Here is a 14,925-nt window from a genome sequence, read left to right as displayed (position 1 = left end):
GCTGACAGCTCAGAGCCTGGAGCCTGCTTCGGGTTCTGTGTCTCCCTGTCTCTCTGCCCCTCCCCTGCTCATGCTCTGTCTCTTTCTCTCTCTCAAAAATAAACATTAAAAAAACAATTTAAAAGAAAGAAGAAATATTGCTATTAGATAGTGGTGAGCCCCAGCTCTGCCACTTACTAGTGACACGGACTAGGCAATCCATTTGACATCTCATCTCCCTCAATTTCTCTACTGTAGCATAGTAAGGATTAAAGGAGGCTGAATGACAGAATGATCACAACACTATTAAAATAGAAACAGGGGTGCCTGGGTGGCCTAGTTGGTTGAGCATCTGACTTCAGTTCAGGTCATAATCTTTCCGTACGTGGGTTCAAGCCCTCTGCTGTCAGCATAGGGCTCACTTCGGATCCTCTGTCCCCCTCTCTCTGCCCCTCTCCCCTCTCTCCCTCACTCTGCCTCTCCTCAGCCCGTGCATTCTCTCTCAAAAATAAGTATTTACTTTTTTAAGTGTATTTATTTATTTTCAGAGAGAGAGAGAGAGAACACAAGTAGGGGAGGCACAGAGACAGAGGGAGAGAGGGAGAATCCCAAGCAGGCTCTGCACTGCCAGCACAGAGCCTGATACAGGGCTCGAATCATGAACCGTGAGATCATGACCTGAGCCGAAATCAAGAGTCAGATGCTTAACTGACTGAGCCACCCAGGTGTCCCAATAAAGAAACATACATACATACATACATACATACATACATACATAAGAAACAAGGGCATGGGCTTGCTCAATCAGCAGAATATGTGACTCTTGATCTCAAGGTTGTGAGTTTGAGCCCCACACTGGGGATAGAGATTACTTAAAAAATAAAAAAAAGTAAAATAGAAACAAAATTCTACATAGAAGAAGATGGAAATTCACCAATACTGAGCATAAGCCTGTCATATATTTGAAAGAAGGAAACAGTGAATAAGTGAAAACCCCAAATTATTAATTGTAGTTGATTTCGGGAGGTGCAGCCACAGGACTTTCTTTTCTTCTATTTTTTTCTTATGTTTTTCAAAATTTCTAAAATGAGCCTGGATTGCTTTCATAAGGAAAAAAAAAACTACTTATGAAATAGTATGAAAAAGAAGCAGTGGAGAAAAATACTTTAAAAATAAGCATGTTTGGGGCACGTGGGTGGCTCAGTCATTAAGCATCCAACTCTTGATTTTGGCTCAGATCATGATCTCATGGTTTGTGGGTTCAAGACCCACACGGGGCATTGCTGTCAGTGTAGAGCCCACTTGGGATTCTCTGTCTCCCTCTCTCTCTGTCCCTCCCCTGTTTTTGCACACACACACACTCTCTCTCAAAATAAATAAATCAACTTAAAAAATAAGAAATTTATTGAAAAATAAAAATAAGCATGTTTTACAAATAAAAGCTAGTACTTAAAATTAAATATATTCTGCTTTGTCACGATTTAACATATGTTTTTTAAACATCATTTTTATAGTATCCTCTGATCTCTCCCTTCCTAGGTTGCTTGCTTTTAATTAAAATTTTTTTTTCAGGGGCGTCTGGGTGGCTCGGTCAGTTAAGCGTCCAACTTTGGCTCAGGTCACGATCTCACGGTCCATGAGTTCGAGCCCCACGTCGGGCTCTGTGCTGACTGCTCAGAGCCTGGAGCCTGTTTCAGATTCTGTGTCTCCCTCTCTCTCTGCCTCTCCCCTGTTCATGCTCTGTCTCTCTCTGTCTCAAAAATAAATAAACGTTAAAAAAATAAAAAATAAATAAAATTTTTTTTTTTTTTTAGAAAGTAGGCATTTTAAATGATCTAAACCATGAATTGGGGGCATCAAAACACCTACCAGAAACACTTCCATGGGAAACTCGATGGGATACTGATTGAAGGACATTCTGATACATTTGTTGCTTCTCAGGGCTACAACAGCAGTTAGAAATAGTAGGATGCTGGTAGAATTAGCTTTTGGGAGAGTTACACAGTAGTTAACTATGTTCTGAAAGAAAACAAAATTACAGAGGCTTAGAAAGGGGTATGATAATTGCCTAAATCTAGAAGGTGACACTCCCTCAAGATTAGTTCAAAAAGAAATCCTTAGGCACAAAGGTCATTATGAGCATTACTAGCACAGTGAAGGGAAATGGGAGGATGCACATTTTTTTAAGTTGAAAAAGAGATATTAAAATATAATAATGCCCAATAAGGAGAGAATACACTTTATGTGTTTCAGTATAATGGAAAAGGACCCAGGAGTTCTGCTTACAGCCTATTCTTTACTATTTTTTCTAGACCATATATGCTCTTTAGAGTGACTCCTACACCATTCTTTTAAGGGACTACTTAGCCATTTTGTGTTCTTTAGATGTTTTAGAATACATGTCTGTTATGAGGCATGTAATGGGAAGAATTATGATAGATTACAGTATTGTAAAAACCAAAGTTTAATGCAAATCGTGTTTGTTTAAAAGGGCTGGGCAAAATGGTAATGAACTGAGAACATGTTAAATTATAACTGTATATAACATGGTCCAACTGGCATCTGCAATTAATTCAGACTGTAAATCTAGAAGAGCTGAGATTATGTCTAGGACGGTGTTGACTCTGCTCCCTATGCGGCAGTCTCTCCACTCGGGTCCACTTCCTTTTGGAGGCAAGGGGAGGGCACTGGTATCTCTGGGTGAAGGTAGAAATTACTCACATAGAAGAAGGAGATGGGACCAGAGTGGAAGCTAATCACAATCCCGAAGATGCAAGTCAGCTGGGACAGAATAATGTGTAGTGCCGTGGCCGCCAGGTAAGCGCTGATTGCCGCTTCCGGAAGGTAAGTGGCAATGAAGCCGAAACCTAACAAGCCCATTGATAGCTGTAGAAGGTTCAGATGAAAGAAAACCACAGTGAGAGGCAACCCACAATGGCGTCAATTAGGCACTCTCCAGGGGGCTTCCAACAAAAAAGTTCAGTTAGGCCCCTTGGATAAACTCTTCTCTCTTTTTCTCATCAACTGATATTGAAGATACAAGGAAGTCCTTGGTGTTGATTCAGCAGCTCTGTACAGGCACTAGACCACACTTCTTTCTTCAGGAGCACTTAAGCTAAAGTTCTTGCCCCAGAATCTAGTGACCTTATCAATGTGACGTTAACAGTGACCAAGTGATCAGAACAAGCTTTTGCCTTTTTAAAGCCCCTTTTGTTGCAAGCTTTGATAGCTCCTTTAAGGAGATGTTAATATCCCAGTGAGGAATGTGGCTTTTCACAAAGGAAAAGACAATTTAAAAAACTCCAGCTCAAACTTCTTGGCCTTCGACTTTTGTCTTTACTAAGAATGATTAAACTGAATTTGTCTTCAGGATTACATATAATATAATCTATTATAATATAGCTATATATGTATAATATATATATTATGTATACATATAGTATGTATGTATATGTATATATGTATAATGTATAGAATGTATGTATAATGTAAATATGTATATATGTAATCCTGAAATATATTATATATACATGTATTATAATAGATTATATTATATGTAATCCTGAAGACAAATTTAGTTTCTATAAGTTCAGTGTATATAATAAATGATTTAGATGTTATACATTCATATGTACATGTAAAATACTATATTATAATATATATAGTATATATTATATATAATAAGTTATAAACATATTGTATCATATATTATATATTAAATATAATGTTATAACAAAGTATTTTATATGTACTTATACATATATAATATATAAATTATATATGTGTCTTATATATTTGTATTTCTAAATATATAAAGAATCTAAAAGGTTACACCCCGAACTATTATCAGAAGTTATCTTTAGGGGCGCCTGGGTAGCTCAGTCAGTTAGGCTGGAAACCAACTCTTGGTTTCCGCTCAGAACATGATCTCACTATTTGGTGAGTTCAAGCCCCATGTTGGACTCTGCGTTGGCACACAACCTGCTTTGGATTCTCTCTCCCTCCCTCTCTCTCTGCCCCTCCCCCACTCACTCTGTCTCTGTCCTCTCAAAATAAATAAATAAACTTAAAAAAAAAAGTTACCTTTGGGGAATGGAATTAAAGGTTGAGGCAATACTTTAAAATTTATGCATTTTTTTTTTATTACTTGAGACTTTTGCAATCTACCTTTTTTTTTTCTTCAAGTAGGCTCCATGCCCAACATGGGGATTGAACTCAAGACCCTAAGATCAAGAGTTGCATGCTCTACTGACTTAGCCAACCAGGCACCCCCCATTTTTTATAATAAAAAACAATGAGAAAACTGATAGGGCTGCCCGGGGGGCTCAGTTGGTTAAGTGTCCGGCTCTTGATTTTGGCTCAGGTCATGAACTCGTGGTTCGTGAGATCGAGCCTCAAGTCAGGCTCTGCTCTGACTGCGTGGAGCCTGCTTGAGATTCTCTCTCTCTCCCTCTCTCTCTGCCCTGCTTGCGTTTGTGCTTTCTCTCTCTCTCAAAATAAATAAACTTTAAAAAAAAAAAAGGAAAATTGATGGACAGACAGAGGGTGAGCTCCAATTCCCTTAAGAAGGCAGGTTAAGAAAACTTACAGAGCCTAGTGAAGAAAATGGGGAAAGATAAACAAGTGTTGAACCTACTACTGTTCGCATTTCGTCTGCCACTGCACTGGGACCTCAGAAAACAAACTTGGAAGAACCAATCTTCTAAGTTTAAAAGCTTTTTGTTTCCAAGCTTTCAGTCAGTTGGACACTGGGTCTCTAGAATCTCTGGTCATTACTGCCCAGTAGGCACCACTACTCTGGTCGGGCCAGTTAGCTTCTTGTCTTTTGTGTGATTTCTGTTTCTGTGCTTGTGCACAGAAATTTTTTTTTTTCCATTCCTGCCAATCCATGTCCATCATCTCTTTCAAGAGCTCAGGAAAATTCCTCTTCTTCAGGAGATGTGGTGAAAAGAGCATGATTCCTAGGGATGAAGACCTTGGCTTTCGATCCTGGCTCTGCCACTCACTAGCTGTGTGAGCTTGGACAAGTTAACTAAACTCTCTGAGCCTGTTTCCCCATCTATAAAAAGTGAATAATACTCAACATGCAGTGTTTTGAATGAATTACATTGCATAAGACATGTAAAACACTTAGCTCAAATCTGAGAATAGTAACAAATACAAATACATTATCGCTCATTTTTAATACCATTTCTTCCTTCCACCATGTAAGTGGCAAATATCTATAACCATAAAACTCTTTCTTGCTCAGCTGTGATGTAGCACCGGAATCTGTGTTAATATAATTTTGTAGGCAGCCAATGTCAGTCAGTCAGAGTTGGCCTAGGACATGAAACCTATCTGCTATTCTTATAGAAAGCAGGTACTAGGGGCACCTGGGTGGCTCAGTTGGTTGAGTGTCCAACTCTTGATTTCTATTCAGGTCATGATCTCACGGTTCATGGGATCCAGCCATGAGTCAGGCTCCCTGCTGACAGCATGGAGCCTGCTTGGGGTTCTCTCTCTCTTCTTTCTCTGCCCCTCCCCTAGCTCATATGCATGTACTTTCCCTCTTTCAAAATAAATAAATAAGCATTAAAAAAAAAAAGAAAGTACTAAAGGTTCAGTGAATGAAGAAAAGTCTCAATGTGTGGTTGTTTCCTTCACAGACAACTCCAACCAACTAAAGGTTATTCCTGTACTTTATATTCTTTTGACACAAAACACTTCACTTTTAGTAATATTAGCTTGAACTTTAAAATTATCTGAAGTGTGGATTCTGGAGGTAGACAACCATCAGTCTAATTCCCCGTTGGGATCTTACTGGCTGTGTGACCTTGGGCAATTCTCTTAACCTCTCTATACCTTTGTTCCCTTAAAATAGGGTCATAGTGGGGCGCCTGGGTGGCGCAGTCGGTTAAGCGTCCGACTTCAGCCAGGTCACGATCTCACGGTCCGTGAGTTCGAGCCCCGCGTCAGGCTCTGGGCTGATGGCTCGGAGCCTGGAGCCTGTTTCCGATTCTGTGTCTCCCTCTCTCTCTGTCCCTCCCCCGTTCATGCTCTGTCTCTCTCTGTCCCAAAAATAAATAAACGTTGAAAAAAAAAAAAAAAGGGTCATAGTAATACCTACCTTCATACAAGGAGTCATAAGGATCAGATGAGATGATTAATGTAAAGTGTTTTGAACAGTGACTAGCACGTAGCCTTAAATGTTAAACATTATTATCTGGTGCAGATTTCTTTTTTAAATTTAAACTTTTTATTTTAGATAAGTGTAGTTTGATATGCAGTTGTAAGAAACAGTACAGAGAGATCTGGTGTACTCTTTACTCAGTTTGCCCTAATAGTAGCATCTTGCCGAACTACAGTTGATCCTGAGTACCACAGAGGTTAGGGGCACCAACCCTCCCCTCAAAACACACAGCTGAAAATCCATGTATAACTTTGATTCCCCAAAAGCTTAACTCCTTTTTAAATTTTTTTATTAAATTGTTTAAAAATATTTATTTATTTTTGAAGGAGAGACAGAGCATGAGCAGGGGAGGAGCCGAGAGAGAGGGAGACACAAAATCAGAAGCAGGCTCCAGGCTCTGAGCTGTCAGCACAGAGCCCGATGTGGGGCTTGAACTCATGAGCCATGAGATCATGACCTGAGCTGAAGTTGGACACTCAACCGACTGAGCCACCCAGGTGTCCCTTAACTCCTTTTTAAAAAAGATTTAACTGTAAGTAATCTCTACACCCAACATGGAGCTTGAACTCACAATCCCAAGATCAAGAATCATATGTCCCACCTACTGAGCCAGCCGGGCGCCCCCCAAAAACATAATTCCTATTAGCCTACTGTTGACTGGAAACCTTACCAATAACATAAATAACTGATAAACACATACTTGGTATGTTATGTGTATTACATACTATATTATTATAATAAAGTAGGCTAGAGAAAAGGAAATGTTAAGAAAATCATAAGGAAGAGAAAATACATTTATAGTACTGCACTATATTTATCTTTTAAAAACTGCATATAAGCAGACCTGTGTGGTTCAAACTCATGGTGTTCAAAGGTCAATGGTAATTGTTTTAAATATTCCTGTCATATACATTTTGAATCACATCAGTGTTGTAATTTCGCCTCAACCATCAAACATAATTTAGAAAGCACAGGAGGACAAGGAAAATCTATCATATTCATCCATATTTTTACTCTTTCCATTGTTCTTTCTTCCTTCCAGTGTTCCAAGATTCTTTCTTTTATCATTTCCTTTCTGTTTAGAGAACTTTCTTTAGCCTTTCTCTTAGGGTAGGTCTGCTGGTAGCAAATTCTCTTAGTTTTTCTTCATGTGAGAATGTCTTGATTTCCCTTTTATTCTTGAAGGATATTTTCACTGGGTAAAGGATTTTGGATTGACAGTTCTTTTCTTCAGCAAATGGAAAATATTGTGCAACTTCCTTCTGGACTCTATGGATAAGAAATCTGCTGTCATATGAGTTGTCCACCCCCCCTACCCCATAGGTAAAGTGTTTCTCTCACTGATTTCAAGATTGTTTTCATTGTCTTTAGTTTTCAGAATATTGACTATGATTCGTCTTAGTGTGTATTTCTATGGATTTAGTTTTTGAAAATTTCTCAGCTTTTTGAATCTGTAGGATTATGTCTTTTGCCGAATTTCAGGAGTTTTCAGTTGTTATTTCTTCAAGTAATTCAGCCCCATCTTTTTTCTCCTCTCTTTCTGGGACTCTTGTGATACCAATATTAGGTATATTAGGTATATCATTATCACCCTACTTGCCTCTGAGGTTTTGTTCATTTCTTTTTCCTGTCTACTTTCTCTCAGTTGTTCAGGTTGGATGATTTCTATTGCTCTTTCTTTGAATTCATTCATTCTTTCCTCTGTCTCCTCTATCCTCCTATTGAGTCCATTCTTTCCATTTTGAATTTTGGTTATTGTATTTCTCAGCTCTAAAACTTCCATTTGCTTCTTCACACTTTGTTTATTTGCTGAGAGTTTCTATTTTCTCACTTGTTTCAGGAATGTTCATTATTCCTCACTGAGGCATGTTTAGGATGGCTGCTTTAAAATCTTTGCCAGAGGATTCTAACATCTCTGTCATCATAGTATTGGCATCTTTTCACTGTCTTTTTTCATTCAAGTTGAGATTTTCCTGGTTCTTGATATGACAAATAATTTTCAGTTCAGTTGTAGACATTTTGGGCACTGTGCTAGAAGATGCTAGATCTTATTTAAATATTCTGTTTTAGCTAGCTTATTTTGACAAAGTGCTGGCAGGGGAAGGGGCAGGTGCCATCTTGTTACTGCCTATAGATGTAGAAGCCCAGGTTCTCCCCTCAGTTTCCACTGACTGCTGAGGCAGTGGGGACTCCTCATTATTGTCGGGCAGGGGTGGGAGTTCTGGCTCCCCACTAGCCCTCTGCTCATATTATCCTGGCTGGAAGAGACAAGAATGTCTTTACTTCTTCCCACTTGGCCTCCATGGACACTGCAGCAGAGAGGGTTGTCCCCTTTATGAGGCCATCTCTGACACCACCCCAGCAAAGGGTGGAAAGAGTGTCTCATTACTGCCCAATGGGAGTGCAAGTGTTGACTCCCTATTTGGCCTTCTCTGACAACCCTCCAGTTGGGAGTGGGTGGGCACCTCATTACAGGTGGGTAAGAGTGATATGGTCTGGGCTCTGCAGTTGGCCTTTGCTGGTATGAGGGGGCTGATACCACAGTTTTGTTTTGTTTTTCCTTGGTGTTTGTCTGGAGTATAGTAGTTATTATGTAAAATAACTTTTCAGTCTTGCTAGCCTCTTCTTGGTGCTGTGGCTATAAAGAACAGACATCTGTTAGGGCTTCTTTTTTTTCTTCGTCTTCACCGATTAGCATTTTGGGTTTCTGGCTTCTTCAGCACCAAGTCTGAAATATATGAGGCAAAAAGAAAACCCAGGGAATTCATCACTGTGTTGTTCCTTGGGTCCGGTGGTTCTGAGTCAGTTTGCCCTCTTCTCTCCACTTTTCAGAGTGTTCTTATGTTTGCTTTATGTATAACGTTCCAAGGTTTTTAGTTGTACTTAGCAGGAGGAATAGGGAAAAGTATATCGATTTCATCTTCCTGGAAATGGAACGTCTCCTCCTTTATTAAAATTTTTTTTAATGTTTATTTATTTTTGAGACAGAGAGAGAGAGAGACAGATGCGAGCAGGGGAGGGGTGGAGAAAGAGGGAGATACAGAATCTGAAGCAGGCTCCAGGCTCTGAGCTGTCAGCACAGAGCCCGACACGGGGCTTGAACTCACGGACTGCGAGATCATGACCTGAGCCGAAGTCAGACGCTCAACCAATTGAGCCACCCAGGTGCTCCAATTTAAAAAAAAATTTTTTTAATGTTTATTTATTTTTGAGGTACTGACTCAAAAACAAATGAGTTTTAATGTTTATTTTTGAGGGTGCTGACTGCCCATTATTTTGTCTTCTCTTACAAGACTGAATTTTTTAACCACAGGAATTATATTTACTTTTTTATTTTTGATCTCTGTCAAAGTACCAAATTCATATTTCTGTGCCCAGTAATTATAACATATCGATGCTTACTATGTGACAGGCTCTGAGCTGAGTGCTTTACATGCATTTTCTCATTTAATCCTAAGAGTCCTGCAAATGTTATTATTTCCATTTTATACACGAGGAAACCAAGGCTCATAAAGGTAAGGTGATTTAGGTAAGTTATATAGCTGGTATCAGGGTCGGAGTCAGCTCACTCTGGGAGCCTGATGTAGGTTCCCAATAAATCCTTACCTAGTAAAAGACGGTCTCAGGAGAGACCAGCAAAAATTAGCTAGAGAGAGGATTGATTGGTTGAGAAGAAAGAGAAATAAAGCTAGCATATGTGACTTTAGGTCAATGGATGAAGCTTTAGATGGTAAATTCTCACAGAGAATCAAAGACATGCCAAAAATAAGTTTTGATATCTTAATAAAGAGAAATAAAGCTAGCATATGTGACTTTAGGTCAATGGATGAAGCTTTAGATGGTAAATTCTCACAGAGAATCAAAGACATGCCAAAAATAAGTTTTGATATCTTAATAAGTCATTGATATTATTGTCCTTTAACTGTGCTTCTGTCATTGAAGAAAAGAACTCCAGGTCTGACTCTAATGCTTACTTAACCCAAGATATAGTATGTGAGCCTACAAGTGCTATTCTTGTTGAAAAAATACAAAGAATTTAAAAAACTTTTTTTAATGTTTATTTTTGAGAGAGAGAGAGACAGACAGAGCACGAACAGGGGAGGAGCAGAGAGACGGGGAGACACAGAATCCGAAGCAGGCTCCAGGCTCCGAGCTGTCAGCACAGAGCCTGATGCAGGGCTCAAACCCACAAGCCGCAAGATCATGACCTGAGCTGAAGTCAGACGCTCAACCGACTGAGCCGCCCAAGCACCCCAAAAGAATTTTTTTTAAACGTGAAATCGTGAATAGAACTCTAGACCATAGTCCCTGGAGCCCTTCTTTAGCTTTATGGAAGGGACTGATGAGACTGTTCAGTATCTCATCCTGAATCAGTGGTGGGTGGAGGAGGAAGAAGTTTCGTCACTGAGGAGAGTGTATCTACACATCCCATAGGCTTCCCCCAAATAAATCACTAAAGTTCCACATACATCACAATGGATAACAGGACCAACAAAAGGAAGAGGTCTGTTTGTAGCTCCTTTGTTTATTTCAGGGGTTCAGAGACTCAGATCCTACCTGAATAATCCCAGTCAGAAAAGTTGTGGATGCCACCACACTCAAGGATCTGTTATAGTCCTCAAAGAAGGAGGGCTTAGAAAAGTCATCCTTGATGAAAGCCCCCAGAATCAGGTGGCCATTGTTGAACGGGTACAATCTCAGGACATTGATCATCAGAGCACTCACAAGGAAGTAGGAACCTATGAAAGAAGGTGTTTAGGCAGAAAAGAGAAGTTTAAAACAAAAATTTTTAGTGTTTATTTTTTAAGAGAGAGAGAGAGAGACTGTGAGCAGGGAAGGGGCAGAGAGAGAGGGAGACACAGAATCCGAAGCAGGCTCCAGGTTCTGAGCTGTCAGCACAGAGCCCAACATGGGGCTTGAACTCATGGACTGTGAGATCATGACTTGAACCTGAGTCGAACCCTCAACCGACTAAGCCACCCAGGCGCCCCACTGAAGTTTTAAATGCAGGTAAACTGACATATTGGACAGAAGGAAGGTATGGTGTGATGTTGTTTTGCCTCTGATCTCAAGAACTTTTCTCTTTTGAAAGTGGCCACTGAGAAGTAAGAAAGAGCAGAGGAAAGAACTCTGGTTCCACATGCTGTGACCAACTCCTAGCATTTAGATCTTGGTGTCCACATATTACCCTCTCTGCAATGTGGGCATATGGAGTGGGATCAAGGGGAAATTGCATATCAGGCTCAGCCACTTTACCTGGTCTTAGAGACAGTAAAAAGTGAGATGGTGGTGAGAGGATCAGAAAACAAAGCTAATCAATAATTATAGGAAGAAAAAAATAACACCTAACACTTATGAAGGATTTACTAGGTGCAAAATGACACTGAGCTTAACCTGTTTCAAACATAATTTCATTTAGTCCTCACATCGACATATGGGAACCAAGGCAAATCTTACCTTTAAACTACCTAACAGAAATAAAACTCTAAGTGCCTTATTATCTGTACTTGGAAATGATTGCAGTGTGCCCCAGGAGCCTGGAAATATGGCAATAAAAGTGTCCTCTCAGTGTCCAAATGTAAAATCAACACATAATGGATTTTAGTAAAGACGTGGGATATTGTCCTTAAAAAAGGCAGGGTAGCACTCTGCATCTAGGACAATGGGATGGTAACCGGCCTCAATATATAAACACATCTGGAGAAAAAGTGTGTCAGTCAAAATGGTCAAGGTTGCCTGGGTGGCCAGTCGTTCAGTGGGGAAGCGCAGGAAAAGGCACTTCACTAGGCAGCTGTTGGCAATGCCCTTCCAACATTATTGGGCGTTTTGTATTTGATTTCTATGCCGGTTTACCTAGGCGAAGAAAATGTGCTGCTTCTATGACCTTCAACCAGTGTGGTGCCTGTAACAATCATTTCTAAATATAAATTAGGAGTCGGACTTTTGACTCAGGGAAGGGACGTGCTTATCCTTGGATTTGAATGCTTTGATTACTGTGGCAGCATTTTCTTACTGTAAATTATAAGCTAACACAACTATTAGAAAGTAGGCCCATGGACTTTGGTTATTAAAGGTCCAGATGAAAGATGGATGCACTCTAGGAATACTGGCAAAATTGCCTCTGAATCTTCCAGGTTGAGGGCAGTCAGATTTCAAACGTGTGGTAATTTCACCAAGGGAAGTACCTCCTGCCACTTAATTCCTTTGGGAAACAGCTCGCTGGCCGATTTGTCTGGAGGTGGCATTAATAATGACACACTGGAAGTGTTCAGTCTCTAAAATCTGAACACTGAAATGGATAGAATGTCCATCTTCTGCCTCCATTTTTTTGTACCTGAAACATAGTTTTAATTTGGGTTCTTGGCAATAAGGAAACGATTAAGACAGAGACTCTATCCACCTCCTGTGGTTCCAGTGCTGAACTCACCAATGGACATTTGATGACACGATCCAAAAATGACATAAATTACTGAAGAACAGAAAGCTGCGTAACAGACGTTGAGAGGAGGAATCAGCTGCCTTGCCAGCAAACTAAACGTCAGGGCTGAAAAACAAGATAATTTAAGTAAGCAAAGGTAGGCTGGCTTTTAAAAGCCACCCTGAATAAAAACTGTAAAGAATATTTAAAATAAAAACAATCCAGTATGTAGCTGACAGAGTGTGGGAACAATATCTCTGGATATAAGGCTCTTAATTAGCAGCTTTATCATCTCCTTTGATTCCTAGCTTCTACTTCTACTACATGCTTTTTACACCTCAATTCTAAATCAGAGGCTTAAACACCCTTCACTGCAAGGTCTTCATGCTAATCATGGAAAACAGACATCATAACAATGAGACCTCTAATTCCAACAGCTCAGAAGCAGCCCCATTCCACCCCTAGTCTAGTTAGCAGAAGACCCTGGGAATCCTCTAGGACTGGAAATAAAGCTGGAGAGCGAGGCAAGGATCCCACTTAACTGACATGATTCCAATTTGGTATGTGTTGTCTCTCTTCCATATGCCAATCACTCCAGTCTCTTCTTTCAGCTCCTTCTTCTATGCTTACTTTCTTTTCTTTTCTTTTTTTAAAGTTTATTTATTTTTCAGAGTGGGGGATGGGTAGAGAGAGAGAGGGGGGCAGAGGAATCGAAGTGGGCTTTGCACTGGCAGCAGAAAGCCTGACATGGAGCTTGAACCCACGAACCTCAAGATCATGACCTGAGCCGAAGTTGGACACTTAACCGACTGAGCCACCCAGGTGCCCCTACTTTTTAAGAAGCACCATGAGAATTCGGAAGTTTTGAAGCAAATGGATTAACATGCATGGTGGCATCCTTTGATGTCTCAAGCCCACAGCTCCTGCCCTGAGGGCCTATCTTCAACTTACATCATACTGTGTGCTCATCTGAATTCAGTTATGAGTTTAGTGAGCTGATTTAGTGTCTTAGACAAAACAAGGCTCTGTGTGTGTGTGTGTGTGTGTGTGTGTGTGTGTGTGTGTGTGTATAGAAGGTCAAACACATACAAAAATAGAGTATAATGAACTCCCATGTACCCATCACCTGCTTCAACAGTGGTCATCTCATGGCCAGTCTTGTCTCCTCTATTCCCTCACTCCTCTCCCACTCCATATTAGTTTGAAGCAAATCCAAGACATCAAATTATGTCATCTGCAGATATTTCAGTATATATATTTAAAAGAAAACCCTCTTTTTTTTTTTTTTAAAGTAATCTTTATGCCCAACAAGGAGATCAAACTCATGACCCTGAGATCAAGAGTCTCATGCTCTTACTGACTGAGCCAGCCAGGTGCCCCAAAAGCAAACCCTCTTTTAATTTAACTACAATACCATCATTATACCTAAGCAATTAATAATAGTCAGTGTTCAAATTTCCCTGCTTATCTCATAAATAGTTGTTGCAGTAGACAGCCCTTAAGATGATTTGCTCATTGCTATCCATGCCTTTGTGTGACCCCCACCCCCTCAGTGTGAGATGGACCTAGTAACTTACATCTAATAAACAGACTACAACAAAAATGGTAGGGTGTCACTTTTGAGAGTAGGTTGCAAGAAGACTGTGGCCTCCGTCTTGGTTGCTCTCTGACTCTCTTTCATCCAGGTCACCAGTTGCCAGACTTGGCTTCAAAGGGGTGTGACCAATGCAATTACACGGGCTCAGAAGGCTCCACACTTGGCTTAATACTCTATGACTATTTTGAAATTCTGAATAATTTTTGAACTAGGGGTTCCGCATGTCGTCGGCCCCTGCCAGCTGTCATGTTGTGAGGATACTCAAGCACTGATGGAGAGGCCCCCATGGTGAGAAGCACATGAGGGAGGCTGAAGGCTGATCCTCCTGCCTCAGTAGAGCCTTGAGATGACTGACAGCTTGACTACAACCACGTGAAAAACCATAAGCCAAAGATATGGTGGGTTTGGGGGTGATCTTTAAAAAAAAAGCATTTGCTGGGGCACCTGGGTGGCTCAGCCAATTAAGCGTCCAACTCCTGATCTCTACTCAGGTCATGATCTCATCGTTCTTGAGATCGAGCCCCATGTCAGGCTCTGTGCTGACAGCATGGAGCCTGCTTGGAATTCTCTCTCTCTCCCTCTCACTCTCTCTGCTCCTGTCCCACTCCTCTCTCTCTCTGACTCTTTCTCTCAAAATAAATAAACATTTAAAAAAAGCCAAACTGTTTTCCAAATGGCTTTATAATTTACACTCCCACCAGCATTGTGTGACAGTTCCCATCAACTGCATCTGGGTTAGCATATGATAGTGTCAGATTT

General features: G+C 40.4%; 1 protein-coding gene across 3 annotated transcripts in view; it reads right to left on the bottom strand.

Annotated features, from left to right (window-relative positions):
* Positions 1-14,925, bottom strand: part of SLC26A8 (solute carrier family 26 member 8) — an 84,329-nt gene that overhangs the window by 41,297 nt on the left and 28,107 nt on the right. For 2 of the 3 annotated variants that reach the window (XM_049652749.1, XM_049652750.1), the window contains exons 4-7: positions 12,579-12,695; positions 10,709-10,890; positions 2,701-2,865; positions 1,849-1,998 (exon numbers count right to left, since the gene is read on the bottom strand). In XM_049652749.1, the coding sequence (XP_049508706.1) occupies positions 1,849-1,998; positions 2,701-2,865; positions 10,709-10,890; positions 12,579-12,695 (614 nt within the window). The remainder of the gene's footprint in view (positions 1-1,848; positions 1,999-2,700; positions 2,866-10,708; positions 10,891-12,578; positions 12,696-14,925) is intronic. The other variant, XM_049652751.1, reaches the window with a different exon arrangement.

This window comes from Panthera uncia, assembly GCF_023721935.1.
Source record: "Panthera uncia isolate 11264 chromosome B2 unlocalized genomic scaffold, Puncia_PCG_1.0 HiC_scaffold_24, whole genome shotgun sequence".
Taxonomy (NCBI): Eukaryota; Metazoa; Chordata; class Mammalia; order Carnivora; family Felidae; genus Panthera; species Panthera uncia.
Note: the sequence above shows the minus strand (reverse complement) of the source record. Positions and strands in the feature narration are given on the sequence as shown.